This window comes from Corylus avellana, chromosome ca9 (assembly GCF_901000735.1).
Source record: "Corylus avellana chromosome ca9, CavTom2PMs-1.0".
Classification (NCBI taxonomy): Eukaryota; Viridiplantae; Streptophyta; class Magnoliopsida; order Fagales; family Betulaceae; genus Corylus; species Corylus avellana.
In genome coordinates, this window is record NC_081549.1 from 13211498 (window position 1) to 13227315 (window position 15818).

The 15818-nt window shown below is 37.1% G+C and overlaps 1 protein-coding gene across 1 annotated transcript in view; it reads left to right on the plus strand.

The window, feature by feature from the left end:
* Nucleotides 1-15464, plus strand: part of LOC132191615 (polyribonucleotide nucleotidyltransferase 1, chloroplastic) — a 45201-nt gene extending 29737 nt beyond the window's left edge. The window contains exons 12-25 of the mRNA XM_059606700.1: nucleotides 85-198; nucleotides 2966-3058; nucleotides 4014-4192; nucleotides 4415-4598; nucleotides 4761-4808; nucleotides 5048-5120; nucleotides 10211-10284; nucleotides 10388-10495; nucleotides 10572-10666; nucleotides 10875-10938; nucleotides 11317-11370; nucleotides 11445-11486; nucleotides 13897-14378; nucleotides 15005-15464. Of these exons, the coding sequence (XP_059462683.1) occupies nucleotides 85-198; nucleotides 2966-3058; nucleotides 4014-4192; nucleotides 4415-4598; nucleotides 4761-4808; nucleotides 5048-5120; nucleotides 10211-10284; nucleotides 10388-10495; nucleotides 10572-10666; nucleotides 10875-10938; nucleotides 11317-11370; nucleotides 11445-11486; nucleotides 13897-14283 (1515 nt within the window). The 3' untranslated portion in view covers nucleotides 14284-14378; nucleotides 15005-15464. The remainder of the gene's footprint in view (nucleotides 1-84; nucleotides 199-2965; nucleotides 3059-4013; nucleotides 4193-4414; nucleotides 4599-4760; nucleotides 4809-5047; nucleotides 5121-10210; nucleotides 10285-10387; nucleotides 10496-10571; nucleotides 10667-10874; nucleotides 10939-11316; nucleotides 11371-11444; nucleotides 11487-13896; nucleotides 14379-15004) is intronic.
* Nucleotides 15465-15818: the final 354 nt, after the last annotated feature.

A 15818-nucleotide genomic window follows, 5' to 3' on the forward strand; every position in this document is an offset into this window, starting at 1 on the left:
TCAGACAATTAGGATCCCTTTGTCGAGTGTGATTGATACCAGGAAAGTCATATTCGAAACTCTTTTTTGCTGAACTTGTTGTAGGGTGGAAGAAGAAGTGATGGACGAACCCCTGTTGAAATACGTTCAATTAATTCAACTTGTGGATTACTTCCAAGGGCACATGGAAGTTCTCTTTTCACCCGAGGGGAAACTCAGGTTTGAAACAATGTAATTTTGGTTTTGAATACATGCCTTGATGACTGCCTACTGATGTTTGTTCTTCTGTATGTGTACATGGAGCTGCTGTTTTTCCATAAATAGTTTGTTGGTAAAGTAGGTCTATAGTGAAATAGCTAAGCCATAGTTTTTTTTTTTTTTTTTCTTTTTTTTTTCGTTTATAAGTAATTAGGCCAAGGAGAGGGGGAAGGAGAAATTTGAACTAATGACCTTTGCTTAATGAGGCATGATTCCCAACCGATTGATTTACCCCTTGGGGTAGCTAATCCATAGGTTTAGTTCTATTTTGATTACAAGAAATAGCTATTTCCTGTATTAACTATTTCTTATTTTTAAGGGTGGGAATAGCTATTACATGGCCTGCATTCTAAACATGAAAGGGCATTAGAAAAGGGCTATTCTATGCGGTAACCACTCTCTCTCTCTTGCTCTCTAAGCATGGCAGGCTTGGAGGAATAGTGGTATGGAACCGACCATAGCAACCTTACTGTAGCAACCCACAGTTGGTGATGCTTCTCCTTCTAATTCTCTCTTTCTCTTTAATCATATACCAACTGCCTCCTTAACCACCTTGAGCCCAACCACTTCCCCTCCCTCTTCTATAATCCGAGCTGATCCCTCCTGCTTCGATGTACTCCTATTCACTCGGATCCACCATTGATCTCCTCAAGTTTTGCGACTACTCGGGGGTTGACTGTCACCCCTCTTTCCTCTTTCCTTCTCACTTCTTCATCTTCGTTCCTAAATTTTTTCTTTTTTTTTTTTTCAACCGAATTTTTTACTCCTTTCTTCAGTTTTTATTTTTTTATTTTTATAACTCTCACCACATCTTTTTTTTTTCATCATTCCCATTGAACGAACCAATCCAAAATCACACAATTTTTTTTTCATCTTCCCAAGGCCAAGGGTATGCTATAACACTAGCCGACTACCTATTCTCCAAACAACCTTTTTCTCACTTTATTTTTTTAAACACCTTGCATCTTCTAGAATGTACTACTTGTTCATCTTTTTGACTAATTCAAACCAAGAAAGACTACAAAAGAGCCAAATCTCGCACTGAATTTGCATCTCAGTGATCTTATGGCAGAAGCAACGGCATTAGAAGAAATCATGGTGCTGGCATGATATGAAGGCTGCGACGGCATCGGAGAAGAGTTTGGAGCGCCCCTATGCACTTTTTGTCTATAGTGGGGCTTTTCTTTGTATACTTTCTGTGTACTAGGGTTGCGCCCCTCTGCGCTTTTCAATAAATTACTTATTTATAAAAAGAAAAAAAAAAAAAAAAAAAAAAAAGGAGTTTGGAGCGATATCTGCAGGACGAGATGAAGTTCAAAATGGATTTGTCGGAGCAAGTGATTGTTTGAAGCTGGAGGTTGAGGGAGACGACCCTAGTGGAGGCAGGGTGGAACTGGGTCTTCTGTAGGTCGAGTGACGAAGACGAAGATCTGAGATTCTTGCCCAGCAAAACACACACACACACACATATATTTTTTACGAACATAAACTCAAATGGAAATAAAGAATAGAAATAAAGGTTTCGTGACTGTGATTGAAAACAATCCAAAACAAACACACACACACACACACACACACACATATATATATATTTTTTACGAACATAAACTCAAATGGAAATAAAGAATAGAAATAAAGGTTTCGTGACTATGATTGAAAACAATCCAAAACAAACAAAAGGAACAAAATTAAAATTACTATCTAGGATCGAAACACTGGCATTAGCCGAAAGGCTTTGATACAATGAAGAAAATCATAATCAAATGGAAAAATAAGATAATAGCGGAAATAAAATAAAATAGAGAGAATGATTTTACTTGGTTCGATCTATAACTTATGTCCACAGGATAAAGTTCTAAGGCTACATTATGCTCTTATTCACTTGGATAATTTTACAATACAAGGTCCCTATTTATAGGGATGTGGAGAGAATACAAAATGATATGGCTGATAAAATCAAATCAAATATATTCAATTCTGATATGATTTTATCAAGTACAATCAATGCTAATATATTCCCATAATATCAAATCTCACACAATATATTCTAACAGATTTGTGTTTTGACTGGGGTGCCAAATTTTTAGCTTGTCAATGTTGAATGCTGTCCCTTGTACACTATGTGATTTATGTTTTTCAACACTTCCAACCGTGTGCATAATTTTATTAATACATTTTTAATTTTCAGTACTACCTTTGCCTCTCTTATTTTCTTTGACTTTCTTTTAACAAGCAATGGATGTATGTCTGTGTCATTCATTTGTTATAGTTATGACCATGGTTGTGATATATCATAAATAAATATAAAACATAGCTTATAGGCCACATGATAAATCATGAATTTGTAATAACTTATATTTATTAGATGTAGACACACACACCTTCATTGCAATCTCTTCTCTGTCATTTCTACTTTTCCAGGATCATTTGTATTTGACCTGCCCATATTGTACCCTTGTCCTGTGTCTCCATACCTCACCCAAAATAACTGAATTTTGATACTGGAGGTACTTTCTTTGATGACACTCTTGATCATCATTTAGTCAGGATTAGTAGTGGGACCAGTGAGAACTATTCGGGGAGTTGACATTGTTGTGTGTTCTCTCTTTGGTGATAAGATGTAGAATAATCATGAATGCAGTTTTATGTGTATACTTAAGGTTATTAATGTTCATTATTTCATTTCTATGTTTATCATCAATTTACTTTTTATTTTTGGTGTTTACAGGCGTTGGCAGTGACTACACTTGGTGATAGACAGATGGCACAAAGAATAGACAACCTTGAGGGTGCGGATGAACTGAAGAGGTTTTATCTCCAGGTCTCTTAATTTATCTTTAGTACCATTTAATAATATGTGGAGAACCTCTCTTGTAGGCAACATAAACAGACATTTTTTCTTAGCTATAAATATGCTTCAAGTCTATATATTGCCTGCAAATTTTCATTTTGTGGCCCATTATTATGGAATTAAATTGGTTTATCTTGTGCTTCATAATATTCTTAGAAACATTATATTTAAGCTTTTATTGTTTTACATAACCTATGTTTGAGAAATTATATGGCCTTTGCATTTTTTTTACGTCTCCATTTTTAAGACTATTGTTTGAATTTTCAACTGTTACTGTTGAGCATGAGCTATAGTCTTAAAGGTGAAGTTGTTGGGTGGGAAATCATGAGATCATAATAAGTTTTTTTACATTACTGTTATGTATGAAAATGGTAAGTCCTGATGGAAGAAAGTTAATACAAAATTTGGATGTAATAAGTCAATTCTTGTACAGGAAGAGAGCTAATAAAATGAGGAAAGGTTACACTCGATGTCAACTTGTAATTCTATTCCCCTTCCTACAAAACTTTTTGTTTGCAAAAAGGAAGCTCGCTGGCTCTCTGGTTTACATGCGATGCTGATAAGTGGAGTTTGAAAAATAACAAATTGTTGACTTTAATCAAGTCTGTTTCTGTGTGGAACAATCATGCTTTGGTGCTCTTCCTTGCATTCTGCTACTGCTTGCATGTTTTACTTTATGAGTGACTTAATCATGATAATTAATTATATGCACCACTTATGCTTATTTAGCTTTTGTTCTTTAATATATATATATATTTGGTTGCTTTATCACCATCATCATCATTATTATATTCTTATGGAGCTTCTCAACTTGCTTATGAAGCTGCTAGTTATAACTGTATTTCTTGGATTTGCAACTTTGATATATTAGCCCTGAAAATATTTAGAACCTTGCTGATTGTTAAGAACTTGTATAATATTTCAGTACTCATTTCCTCCGTCATGTGTTGGAGAAGTTGGGCGAATTGGGGCACCTAGTAGAAGAGAAATTGGTCATGGAATGCTTGCCGAGAGAGCTCTTGAACCAATCCTGCCTTCTGATGATGATTTTCCTTACACCATACGTGTTGAGAGTACCATCACTGAAAGCAATGGCTCCTCAAGGTGGATGGTTATTGAGTTGATCAGTAAAAACTAAAAAATGTGATTTTTTTTATTCTATGTTTCAAGTATTTTCTGAAATTTAAAGAGCATGTTCAACTTATGTCATGGATATTTGTCTAGAGTACACCTCTTCTTTTTTCTGAGAACTGCATATTGAGGCCTTCACCATGTAACTTAGACATTAAGGTTTACTTCTTAACATCAATTTCTATTATGCAACAGCATGGCATCTGTTTGTGGAGGTTGCTTGGCATTGCAAGATGCTGGGGTTCCAATTAAGTGCTCTATTGCTGGGATAGCAATGGGTATGGTTCTGGACACTCAGGAATTTGGGGGAGATGGAACTCCACTTATTCTATCTGACATAACCGGATCAGAAGATGCCTCTGGAGATATGGATTTTAAGGTCATATTCTAGAACTCAAGTTATTTAATTTTTAGTTTGTTCGATGGGTTTTCAATTAAATTTTCCATAAGATCTGAAAATGCTTGTACTCAAGATGAATTACTGAGATATCATGCTAAACAAGAAAATAACACGTTTAGTTAAACAAATTGGTGATTGCAGGTTGCTGGAAATGAAGAAGGAATAACTGCCTTTCAAATGGACATAAAAGTGAGATATTATCTGCATTTTATAGCTTCTCTCCTTTTGTTGTTTGTTTATGAGTAACTGCCATTTATGAATAAAGGATGCTATTCTGTATCCAACCTCCTTCCCTGGATAGTATATATAATTTTATTATTTTTTTTTTTTAAGAAAAAAAAAAAAAAATCCGATGTATCTGTGTTCTTCTGTAAATTGGTAAGTTTGATAATTATATGTAATAACCACTGACCCTTCTTTTATGATAGGTGGGAGGAATTACTATACCCATTATGAGACAGGCACTATTCCAAGCAAGAGATGGCCGAAAGCATATTCTTGGTATGCTCACTAATATGCAATACTAGAATTAATGAAAAATTCTCTCTTTGATCCTCTGGAGTTCTTCTTGTTGTTGACATGGTAATTAGTCTGAATTTCTTTTCAAATGGCTCTTAGCATATAAATAGCATGACCAACATGCATGAACAATAAGTTAATGCCCAATATCGTATGCATGGGCATACAAGATTATACACTTTCAGCAGGAGTGAAGATTCTGTTAAGCTCTAGGCATGCCTTTCGATGCCCTAGTTAGAAAGGAAAGATGAAAAGTTTCTTCGGCTTCATGTTTTCTTTAATTTGTAAGACTAAAATTTCTTTCTAATCTTTCGTCATACTTGGCTCATGCCTGATGGTAAAGTGCGGGGCATGTTTTTAGCGCATGTACAGCAATTAGTTATGGTTTCATTTTCTTTTCTTTTTATTTTTATTTTTAAGTAAATAGAACTCTATAAAGAAAGCTGAGAGGGAGCTGCCTTAATTATCCTGGTTGTATAAAAGCTCTTGGACAAACTCTAAAAGTTCATATACCAAGAAATTACAAGAAAGAAAAAGTTGGAATACTACCCAAGTTAGTGATTAATTTATACAAGGCTATTGAAAATAATGATCTCTGGGTGTTTTGAAAGATCCACTCATGTGGGGTGCCGTGCCGGGGAGGGTTTATTTTGCTGCCGGAAGATCGTGAAGGGCAGAGTTGGAGTAGATTCTTTGGGGAGCTGAGCAAATTAATCGCATTCTTCGAAGCCATGAGAGGGCTTCCTTCTTCCAGCGACTCTCCTTTGGATTGGATGAAGAATGAGAAGAATCTGGGTCCTGGGCTGGGGTGTTTCTTGAGCCATTGGCGAAAGAGGAACCTTCCAAGGACACTGGATTATCCTTTGGGTAAGAACCGAGCTGTTTCAAATTTGTGTGGTGGTGCAATCGATGGAGACGGGACTGGTTGTGCCATAGACGTTTCATCACTTGATGTTGCAAATGGGGGTAGGGTTGTGCAGAGCAAAAAGGAGGATCTGTTTTCTGTCCTTTGGTTATTAACCGCCTTAACTGCTAACTGCCTAAAACGGTGTGATTAGCAGTTTTAGGATTTGGAAAAACCTCTAACCGCCCATATATATATATATATACACACACGTGAGTGTTGGATGACACTAGAGTTCTATCATGAGTGTTCTTCTATTGACACTTGATGTTTAGCTTCCTTGTCTTCATCTTCAACGATATCTCTAGTAGTAGGAGTTTGATTTGGTCTAATATACCCCCGCAATCTCTCCAACTTGTTCTCCTACAAAGTAGGGGATGGGTCTCACCTTTGTTTCTGGCAAGGCGTGTGGTGCACAGAAGCAAATCTTAAATCTTTTTTCATTGAACTTTATTCCATAGCTTGTGACAAAGAGAAATTAGTGTTGGATTACATGGACGCTTCAAGCAATTCTGTCCATTTGAACCCAAGCTTTCTCAATGCGGTCCAGGAGCTTGAGTCCCTTGTTGCATTCCTTGATATATTGTGCTCTTCGAAAACCCATCCGAGAGAGACAAATAAAATGTTGTGGACCCCAACAGGTAATCGTGGGTTTGATGTTGAGAGTTATTACATTTCACTACATTCTGGATACTCTTGTCTAATTCTTTGGAGAGCTCCTGGAATGTGAAGGCTCCTCCTCGTTTCTTCACTTGGATGGCAGCTTTGGGCAAAATCCTCAAAATTGATAATCTTAGGAGGCAGGGTCTTACTCTTGTTAATTGGTGTTGTCTTTGCAAAAAGAGCGAGGAGATTGTTAACCGCCTCCTCATCCATTGTGAGTTTACTGTCAAGATTTGGGACTACCTTATTTGGAGTCTCGTGGGTCATGCCTAGCAATATACTAGAGCTACTTTACTGTTGCAAGACACAAGGTTGGGGTCAATCCAAAGAGGCCATATGGAAAGTCATCCCTACTTTACCAATGTGGAGCATTTGGAGAGAAAGAAATCGGCGTCTATTGAGGATCGCGAGTCTAGTGAGCTTCAATTAAAATCCTCCTTGAAATCTCTTTTAGACTGGGTTGTAATGTTTGTTTCTAATTTTTCTTCCTATAATCTTGTAGATCTTGTTAACTTTTTAGATATTCGACCTCATTAGGGTGGTGGCTTCCCTTGTATACTTTTCGTGTACGCGAGCTTTACTTCTCTTACTAATAAAATTATTAGTCATCAAATTATATTAAATTAAATTCTTACCCAAAAGTGTTAAAAGAAAACTGTTTTTTTTTTTTTTTTTTTTTTTTTTTTAATTTTTGGAGATTATTGTTAAGTGGCCTCATACTTTTGTAAATAACTCTTAAGTCGTTGCGCATATGAAATACAACATATAAATAGAGTTTGCAAAGTTGCCACCTGTTAGAAGAGTTATTAGGGTTTGAGGATATTTTGGTCATTGTAATATTTCTCTAAACCTATATAATAAGATGTGTGGTAGGCTACGAAGCAAGTTGAATATCTTCCACCTTTTGTATCTAAATCGTTTATCTAAACTACAACATGGTATCAGAGCCTTAGGGTTTAGACCCTTTGTCTAGCTGTTTCGTTTGTAGTTTTGTGTTTTCTTCCTTTGGTTAAACTTTTACGACTCGGTGTTGGCGAGTGTCCCTCTGGTGGCAGCACCGCCTGTGTGGCAGCACCCTGATAGGGCTCTAAAAGAGTTGTTCGTTGTGAGAAAAAAACAGTTTGCCGTGTGTTTTCACGGTGGTTGTCTATCATGTAGTGGTTGTCGGCGTTGTTTGTGGCTGTGTTGTTGGGCGTGCGAGGTTCATTCGAGTTGGTTATCGTTGTTGTTGTGTCATGCACAATGGTACTCGGTCGCTAATCCGGTAAAATCTGGTGATTCCAATGGTTTTTGTGGCTACTCCGGTGACTTTTGTGATGTGGCATCCTACATTGCCTGTGTGTGAGAAAGGGGATGTGCTTATATAGAGTATGCTTTCTCTAAATAGTATGAGGTCTTTTGGGGTAAACCCAATAATAAAACCATGCGGACTTAGCTCAAAGCGGACAATATCATATAATTTAGGCCGGGGTGTTATATATGGTATCAGAGTCAAAGCCCATCTTGAGATGGGGGGAATGTGCACAAGCCTAGGCAATGTGGGACACTACAATCACTTTCTCTTGGGACCCAGCGTCCTCACTAGCGACTCTTATAGGCTTGTGCACGCTCCCCCCATCTTAGGCTGGGCAATGGCTCTGATAACATATGTAACATTCTGTCCTAAATGATGTCATATTCTCCGCTTTGGGCTAAGCCCGCACAATTTTATTATTGGGTTTATCCTAAAAGGTCTCAGACCATTTAGAAAGAGCATGCTCTATATAAGTATCTCCCCTTTCTCACACCCAGGCAATGTGGGACGCCACGTGTTTCCCGGTAGTTTTTTTGTGCTCTTCGATGATCTTTGAGGTGTACAGAGGTCGCTGAGTTCTGATCGTTGGTGATTTTTCCGGCGTGCTGTTGGAGATGGAGATCGCTATTTGGTTACTGCTGGTGGTTGTTTCCTATCTTGGATAAGGATAGCCATGTTCTCGATTTGATAATTTGTTTATGTTTGGATCAGTTCTTGGTGTTTCGTGACTGGTTCATATGGTTTTCTTCAATGCATACCAGGTCCGGTTCAGTGTGATTTCTGACCGGCTCAATGGTTTTCTTCCCGATTCAGTGTGTTTTCTAACCAGTTTAGCATCTTTTAGAGCCAGTTCTGTGAAATTTGTGACCGGCTCAATGAGTTTCATACCCGGTTCAATGTGTTTTTCACCCGGTTCAATTCATTCCAGGTCAGTTCCATGTGATTTCTGATCGGTTCAGTGTGTTTTCTGACCAGTTCAGTGATTTTCTTACCATTTCAACTTCTTTAAAGTTGGTGACGTTTCATGTCCGATTCAGTTGTGTTTTTGCCCAGTTCATGTGGTTTGGGCTACATGGTGCTCCCATCGGTTTTGTTGGTCAGGGGGAGTCGTTCTCATTCCAGTTATTCACGTGATTGCTGTTGGTTGTCGAGATCTTATCGGCTTTGGTGTTTTGCGGTGAGATCTGACCAGCCTCGGTGTTTTGCAGTGGTTTCTGACCGGTTCTTGGTGTTTTCCGGCAAGATCCTACCGGCCTTGTTTTGTGGTGAGTTCCGACTGGACTTGTTGTTTTCCGGTGGGTTCCAACCAGTCCTTGATATTTCCTGGCGAGATTCTCTGACCTCCAGTTGCAATTTCCCAGCGAGTTTTTGACCAGCTTTGACATTTTTAGCGAATTTTCTTGTTATTTTTATTTTTATCAGTTTTTGTATTGTGTGCTCCAAGCTGTTCTAGCTTGAGGGTGAGTGTTAGTATGTTTTTCTAGGTGTTTTTTCGTTTGCTTGTTTTTTCGAAGCTAGATTTATATGATGTATATGCTCTAACTTGAGGGAGAGTGTTAGAAGCGTTATTTAAGTTTGTGAGTCATTTAGGTTTGGAGATATTTTAGTCATTGTATTATTTCTCTAAACCTATATGATAAGATGTGTGGTAGGCTACGTAACAAGTTGAATTGCCTCTACCTTTTGTGTTTAAACTCGTTCATGTAAACTACAACACCACCATTGGAATGTAACACTCTGATCATAACATATATACAACAGGATTTTTGTTTGGAGTGAGATATAGGATACCTTTTTACTTTTGATTGCTCACTTTAGTGGTGTCTCCTTTATTACAATGACGGTTAGATAAATGACTGAACTTTTATGATATCTTCAATTGTGACACCACCTATGATGATAGAACATGAAGGATTATTTATGATTTTCTATTCAGCAACTATTCATTGTCTGTTGTTTATTTTTTAGTTTACACGGTTCTTTTGTCCATATATTTTGTTCTTTGGATGGTGCTTATTTTCCAGCTATAAACCCAATCCATGTGGTCCTATTTCTTACTTTTATAGAGCCATATTTTGACTTAAGTTATGGTTTAGAGATATCTTTATATGGTGAAATCAGTTTGAGCGCTACTTTGTCCTATCATTTTGAAGTGAAATTAATTTAATTGTCTTTTTCTTTTTCTTTTTTCCTTCATGTTTCACAATTCAGCTGAAATGTTGAAATGCTCACCTGCTCCCTCAAAAAGCCTTTCTAAGTACGCTCCATTAATTCACATTATGAAGGTTTGTTTCCTACCCACAGAACTCGTTATATTGCAGGGCCAACTAGAACTGATGACCTGCAACATGTAATGTACTCCTTCCTTGGCGTATTGTTGTTTTATAGGTCAAACCTGAGAAAGTAAACATTATCATCGGTTCTGGTGGGAAGAAGGTCAAGAGTATTATTGAAGAAACTGGGGTAGACGCAATTGACACTCAAGATGATGGAATAGTAAGATCAGATGAAGACCTTATCTTGGGTTCAATTATTAAACTACTACAATGTCACATATTTTTGGCTTTTGCAGGTGAAAATTACTGCAAAGGATCTATCGAGTTTGGAGAAGTCAAAAGCTATTATTAGTAGTCTGACAATGGTTCCAACTGTTGGTGATGTCTATAGGTAGATAGCATTGGCCTTTTTCGTTACTTTTTCTTACTAGTAGGCAATTCATTCTGCAGACAAAGATGTGCATAACAAAGTATAGTTCTCCAAATGGTCGGAGTTCAGTGTTGACTAGGATCTAGGAGTTCCACCTATTATCTGTGCTTAATTTTCTAGACTTTAATTTATGAAGTTGAGAGATATTTGACTTCTTTCCTCTTTTCAGGAACTGTGAAATCAAATCAATAGCTCCTTACGGAGCTTTTGTTGAGATAGCACCTGGACGGGAGGTATATATGTAATCCCAAATTGCTAAAAGCACAAACCTTTCCCAGTTGATATTTTCTTATTTTGCTGACAAGTATAATTGTTTATATTTAATGTTTGAATTCTGTTCTAAAGTTATATCCTTCTTAAACCAGTTCTTTTTCTTGAGTTTCAAGAATGTTTCTAAGGGATGCTGGTGCTCTTGTTGTAGTTTTATAGCAGTAAAATATTTAAATGATGTGATCAAATGGATGTTATCTTTTTATATATCAATCAACGAATGATTTTGCTCTACTTTTTATAAACCTTACGCAACACCGATTTAAGATTTCTTTTATGGGAGGAATTGGGGTCAAAAAGTATATCCACAAAAAATATCTCAAATTTCAAATTTTCTGCAGGGACTTTGCCATATTAGTGAATTGAGTTCAAATTGGCTGGCAAAGACAGAAGATGTAAGCATCTCCTATTTTCTCAAACCATAAACAGATGTCATGGTAATATTTATATAATATTTTTGTTGTTACAGGCGTTTAAAGTTGGAGACCACGTTGATGTTAAACTTATTGAGGTATGGATAACTACTTTTCCAGATACTTCCACCACCCACCCCTCTCTCTCTCTCTCTCTTCAATATATTCTATAGCATGCGAAGTTTTATCTGGTGAGTAGCATTTATTTTGCTTAACTGCCTTATTGAGAGACGTTGCTTTGTATCCACTGCTTAATTTGATGAAAAATTGACCAGTTGGGTACAGTAAACATGATGAAAGCCCATATTGACTCCTGTTTTCCAGATACAATTAGGAACATATGAAGGAAGACTTTTTTTTTCTTTTTTGAGGGGGGGCGGGGGACTACACTTAACCCCTTCCAATTGTCACCCACCCACTCACCCTATTTGCGAACACTCCCAAAAACTTTAAAATGTGACAATCGATACTCTAAAAAAATGCAACACTTTCAAGTTAACCCTTCTATTAGCATTTTCTGTTAACCAGGATGGTAATCACCCAATTTGACCTACACATGACTAATTTTTACAGTTCTTGACTACTATACCCTCACATTAGATTTATGAAAATAAAATTGTGCCATAGATGAAAAAAAAGAAGAAGAATCCACCACGGCTAGGGCATGGAGGACCCACCTTCATGGACATGATCGTGGGTCTCTGGCCATGGTGACACATAGCTTGGCCGTGTGTCTCTCCCCTTTCCATGGCCAATCCCTCCAGGGCCATCGCGGTTGACCAACGAAGGGTTTGGTTTTTTTTTTTTCTTTCTTTTTTAAATATTTTATCTGATATGGAGTTCATGGAATTGGATGGTATCAATCAAAATTGATCATGTGTTGTGATTTCCGTTTAACTTGATAGAACATGCAAACAGAAGAATAACCTGAAAACACTACATAGTTTGAAGGGTTTGTCATTGAAAATTCTAAATTAACCCCAAGGTTGACAATTCGGTGAATATCTCATTCTTATCACTCAATCCAACTTATCAAGTTTATCAATTTTCAATCCAAACGCCACAAAGATAATCACCAAATTCCAAGCAAATAGAAAATAAATGAACACGGGGATTTTAATAATGAAGTGAAAATTTTTGAAGAACTCTTCAAAAGAAAAGCCACTCTGGAGGCCGGCTAAGCCTAAAGGAACCCACTATAAAAAAAAAAACCTTTTTTACAGACTAGTCAACTTACAAAATCTTTGTAAACTCAGCTTACAACACCAACAAATGACCTGTTTGCCTCCCACCGCAATGATTGCAGAACCTCTGGCATTCTTATGTAGAATTTCCTCTACAAACAAGCTTCATCCATTGCAACTCATAACTCTAGTGGCTGAAGCTTTTTCTATAGTTTGATTTTTAGCTACCACAGAGAGGATGTGTGTCTGTTTTGGCTCAAAACTGTTTAAGAATCTCTCCAAGAGTAATGAACAATACCTTATGAAAATTGTAGGTCATTAGGCTTATATAGGTGAGGTAAAATCTGTGTTTTAAAAACTAAGTGAGCTAACAATTAAAACTGCATGCGGCCAGTTCGTTCGAATGAACTTTAGCGTTTCAAACGATCACATCTTTTCAATGGAGCGACTGTAGGGTTTCAAAAGATCACATCGTTTCAACCGAATGAACTACGATCAAGGCTCTTGGGTTAAGTATGGGACATGATGCACATCTTCAAAAATAGAACGAAGTGTGATCGAACTTGTGATCAAACCTCTCGGGAATTCGAATGTGAAGAGATACACATTCTTGATCGAACTTCTGATTGAAGTCTTCAACTCTTCAATTCCAACCTTTTCTTGAACCACATTTTATACTGACTCAATTTTATACTTATCAAAAAAATTGTAGATCAAAATCTACAACTTAATATGTTTTGACTCTGAATTTGTCACTACTAAAGCCTAACAGTCACTTTTTAAAGTTTGGGAGTGTTGCCAAATAAGATAACAATTTAATAGGGGGGGGGAGGGGGGACTCGGAATTTTACTAGTGGTCTCACATTGTAACACATGTTGCTGTTCTATTGGTCACAATTTTTTTGGTAGGGTTTTCAAAATCTCGTTCATTTCTGATATTAATTTCTGACTTTTCACGTGTTAGAAACTTCTGAACTAGATCAACAAACTCAGAAGGTTGATAAAAAGGTTTGACATAAATTATTTTAAATTGTTTTTTCTAGAAATGGTTTCACTATGTTAATCGTAATAAACATGAAAATGTTAGGTGAAATTACTAAATTATTTGCTGGTAATGATAATGAAATGATAAATTATTACTTAGCAGTTGCCCACTGTTGAATATTCTATCAATTTTTCCTGCTTGATGGATCCTGCATAGCCTTATTAAAATCCTGATAAAATGATCCTCGCTCTCCTAACTTTTTCTTGATATAGTTTGCTTTTTTCTGGATTTCGACTACTTAGTAGAACTTCTCTTGATAATCATGAGAGTGGAATACAGGTAAACGATAAGGGACAACTTCGCCTTAGCCGCCGAGCACTACTTCCTGATGCAGATCCTGAGAATCCCAGTGCAAAGCAAAAAACACCTGAAGAAGGCTCAGGTAAGAAAGTTGTGAATGCTCCAAAGGACGGTTTGGCTGAAAAGAACAATGAAGAGCCCAAGGACAAAAGTAGCACTACTAAACTTGCGAGCTCTACTAGAAGTACTGCAGCAGAGGATGCTCAACTCCCTCAAAAGAAGTTCATCCGGAGATTGGTTGGCGCAGCCAAAGATAGGTCCACTACTATTAAAGACACTTCAAAGAAGAGCAGTAGTAAAGAAGTCAGTAGTGTCTCCAGCAAGGATGAAACTAGTTTAGTGAACGGAGAGGCTAAAATTGGGTAGTAAGTGGATATTCCTTTCCTGGTGTTACACAGTGTTTGTTGGCACCATTCCCATGATGTGAATGACAGTGCAAGGCCCTCCATTCTGCAACAAGGGTATGAACTGGCTACTTCTATCACATATTACTGGTATAAAAATTTGATTTATAATCAATATCAACTGGATGTTATTTTGGTGTTAAATAGCTACTTGTTATTCACTGAGTTGGGCCCCCATTCAACAAGGAGTCAAAAACCTCATGTATTGGTCTAAATATTGCTAATGAAGTTCTAGTTATTCATATGTCTATCATTGATCTATTTTTGGAGTGAAGACTCTAATGATGGTGATGATGATAGGTTGATAACTAATGCTGGAGTTTATATGCCCATGCTGTAATCAACAACAGAAACCCTAATACCACCCGATTGGTTTAGATATCAAGTATGTGTGTTCTCCCAATGAAGTCTGATGGCTTTTAACTTTTACAGCTTTTGCAAACTCATTAAAGCTTCTTTGTGTTTATTTTTCTTTTCGTTTCTTTCCCCTTTTTCGAATTATAAAAATTTAGTGCTTCATGTTCTTATTCTTGTTGGTTCTGAGCTCTTTGAGTATGATTGTCCATGATGATAAGATCTTCATGTTTTCATGGTCATTATTTTCTGATCAAGATGTTAATGGCATGTAATTGATACTCTCTCTCTCTCTCTCAATGACTGATGGCTGATTGCGTCTTTGACAGGAGACTTCATAACAATATTTTTCCAGCAGGGAGCATAAATTGTAATGTATTCGTCAAATATTAACGTGGCAGAAGGAACCTTATCAGCCATGGCTCTCTCATCATGTCCTTTTCAAAGGCTGAAAGGGCTAGGGGAGATTCATTGAAGCAATAGACTAAACCAGAATTCCCATTTTTGATGTTGGGTAAAGTGTCCTGGTAAGAATGCTTTGGAGTTATGGTACTTCATCACCTCTGCTACAACATTGCTTTTGAAGCTTTCAGAGAAGGATGTCATAATGCTACTTTCTATTCAACTCTTCTCAGGTTTTTATTTTTAATTTTATTTTTGGCTAGTATGTGAAGATACAGCTCCTGTCGATGTTGATACAATACTTCTTTCTGTTGGCTTGTTCCAAGCGCGAGAAAACTGTGTTGTAAATCATCATACTTAGGCTTGTCTTTTTCATTCAACGATTTATTTTCTGATCACTTCCAAAACCGTGAAGCGTACAAAGCAACGTCAATAGCCTTGTGCAGCAACTTACAATTTTGACCTAGTCTACTCCCATAATGGCACATAGCAGCTTTTCCCTTTGATGACCACTGTTAGTGTAAGAGTTTATTTTTATTTTTTTAATCTATGGGTAAGATGAGAAACATCAACAACAAACAGAAATACAAGGAAGAGGGGACGGGGTCGAGAGAGAGAGAGAGAGAGAGAGAGAGAATGGAGGAGACCAGAAGACTTGTCGGAAGAGCTAGGGGAGACAAATAAAGTGTTTATGTTGAACCAACAAGGGATTGTTGCTGCTCAATCATAAAGGCTTCTAGA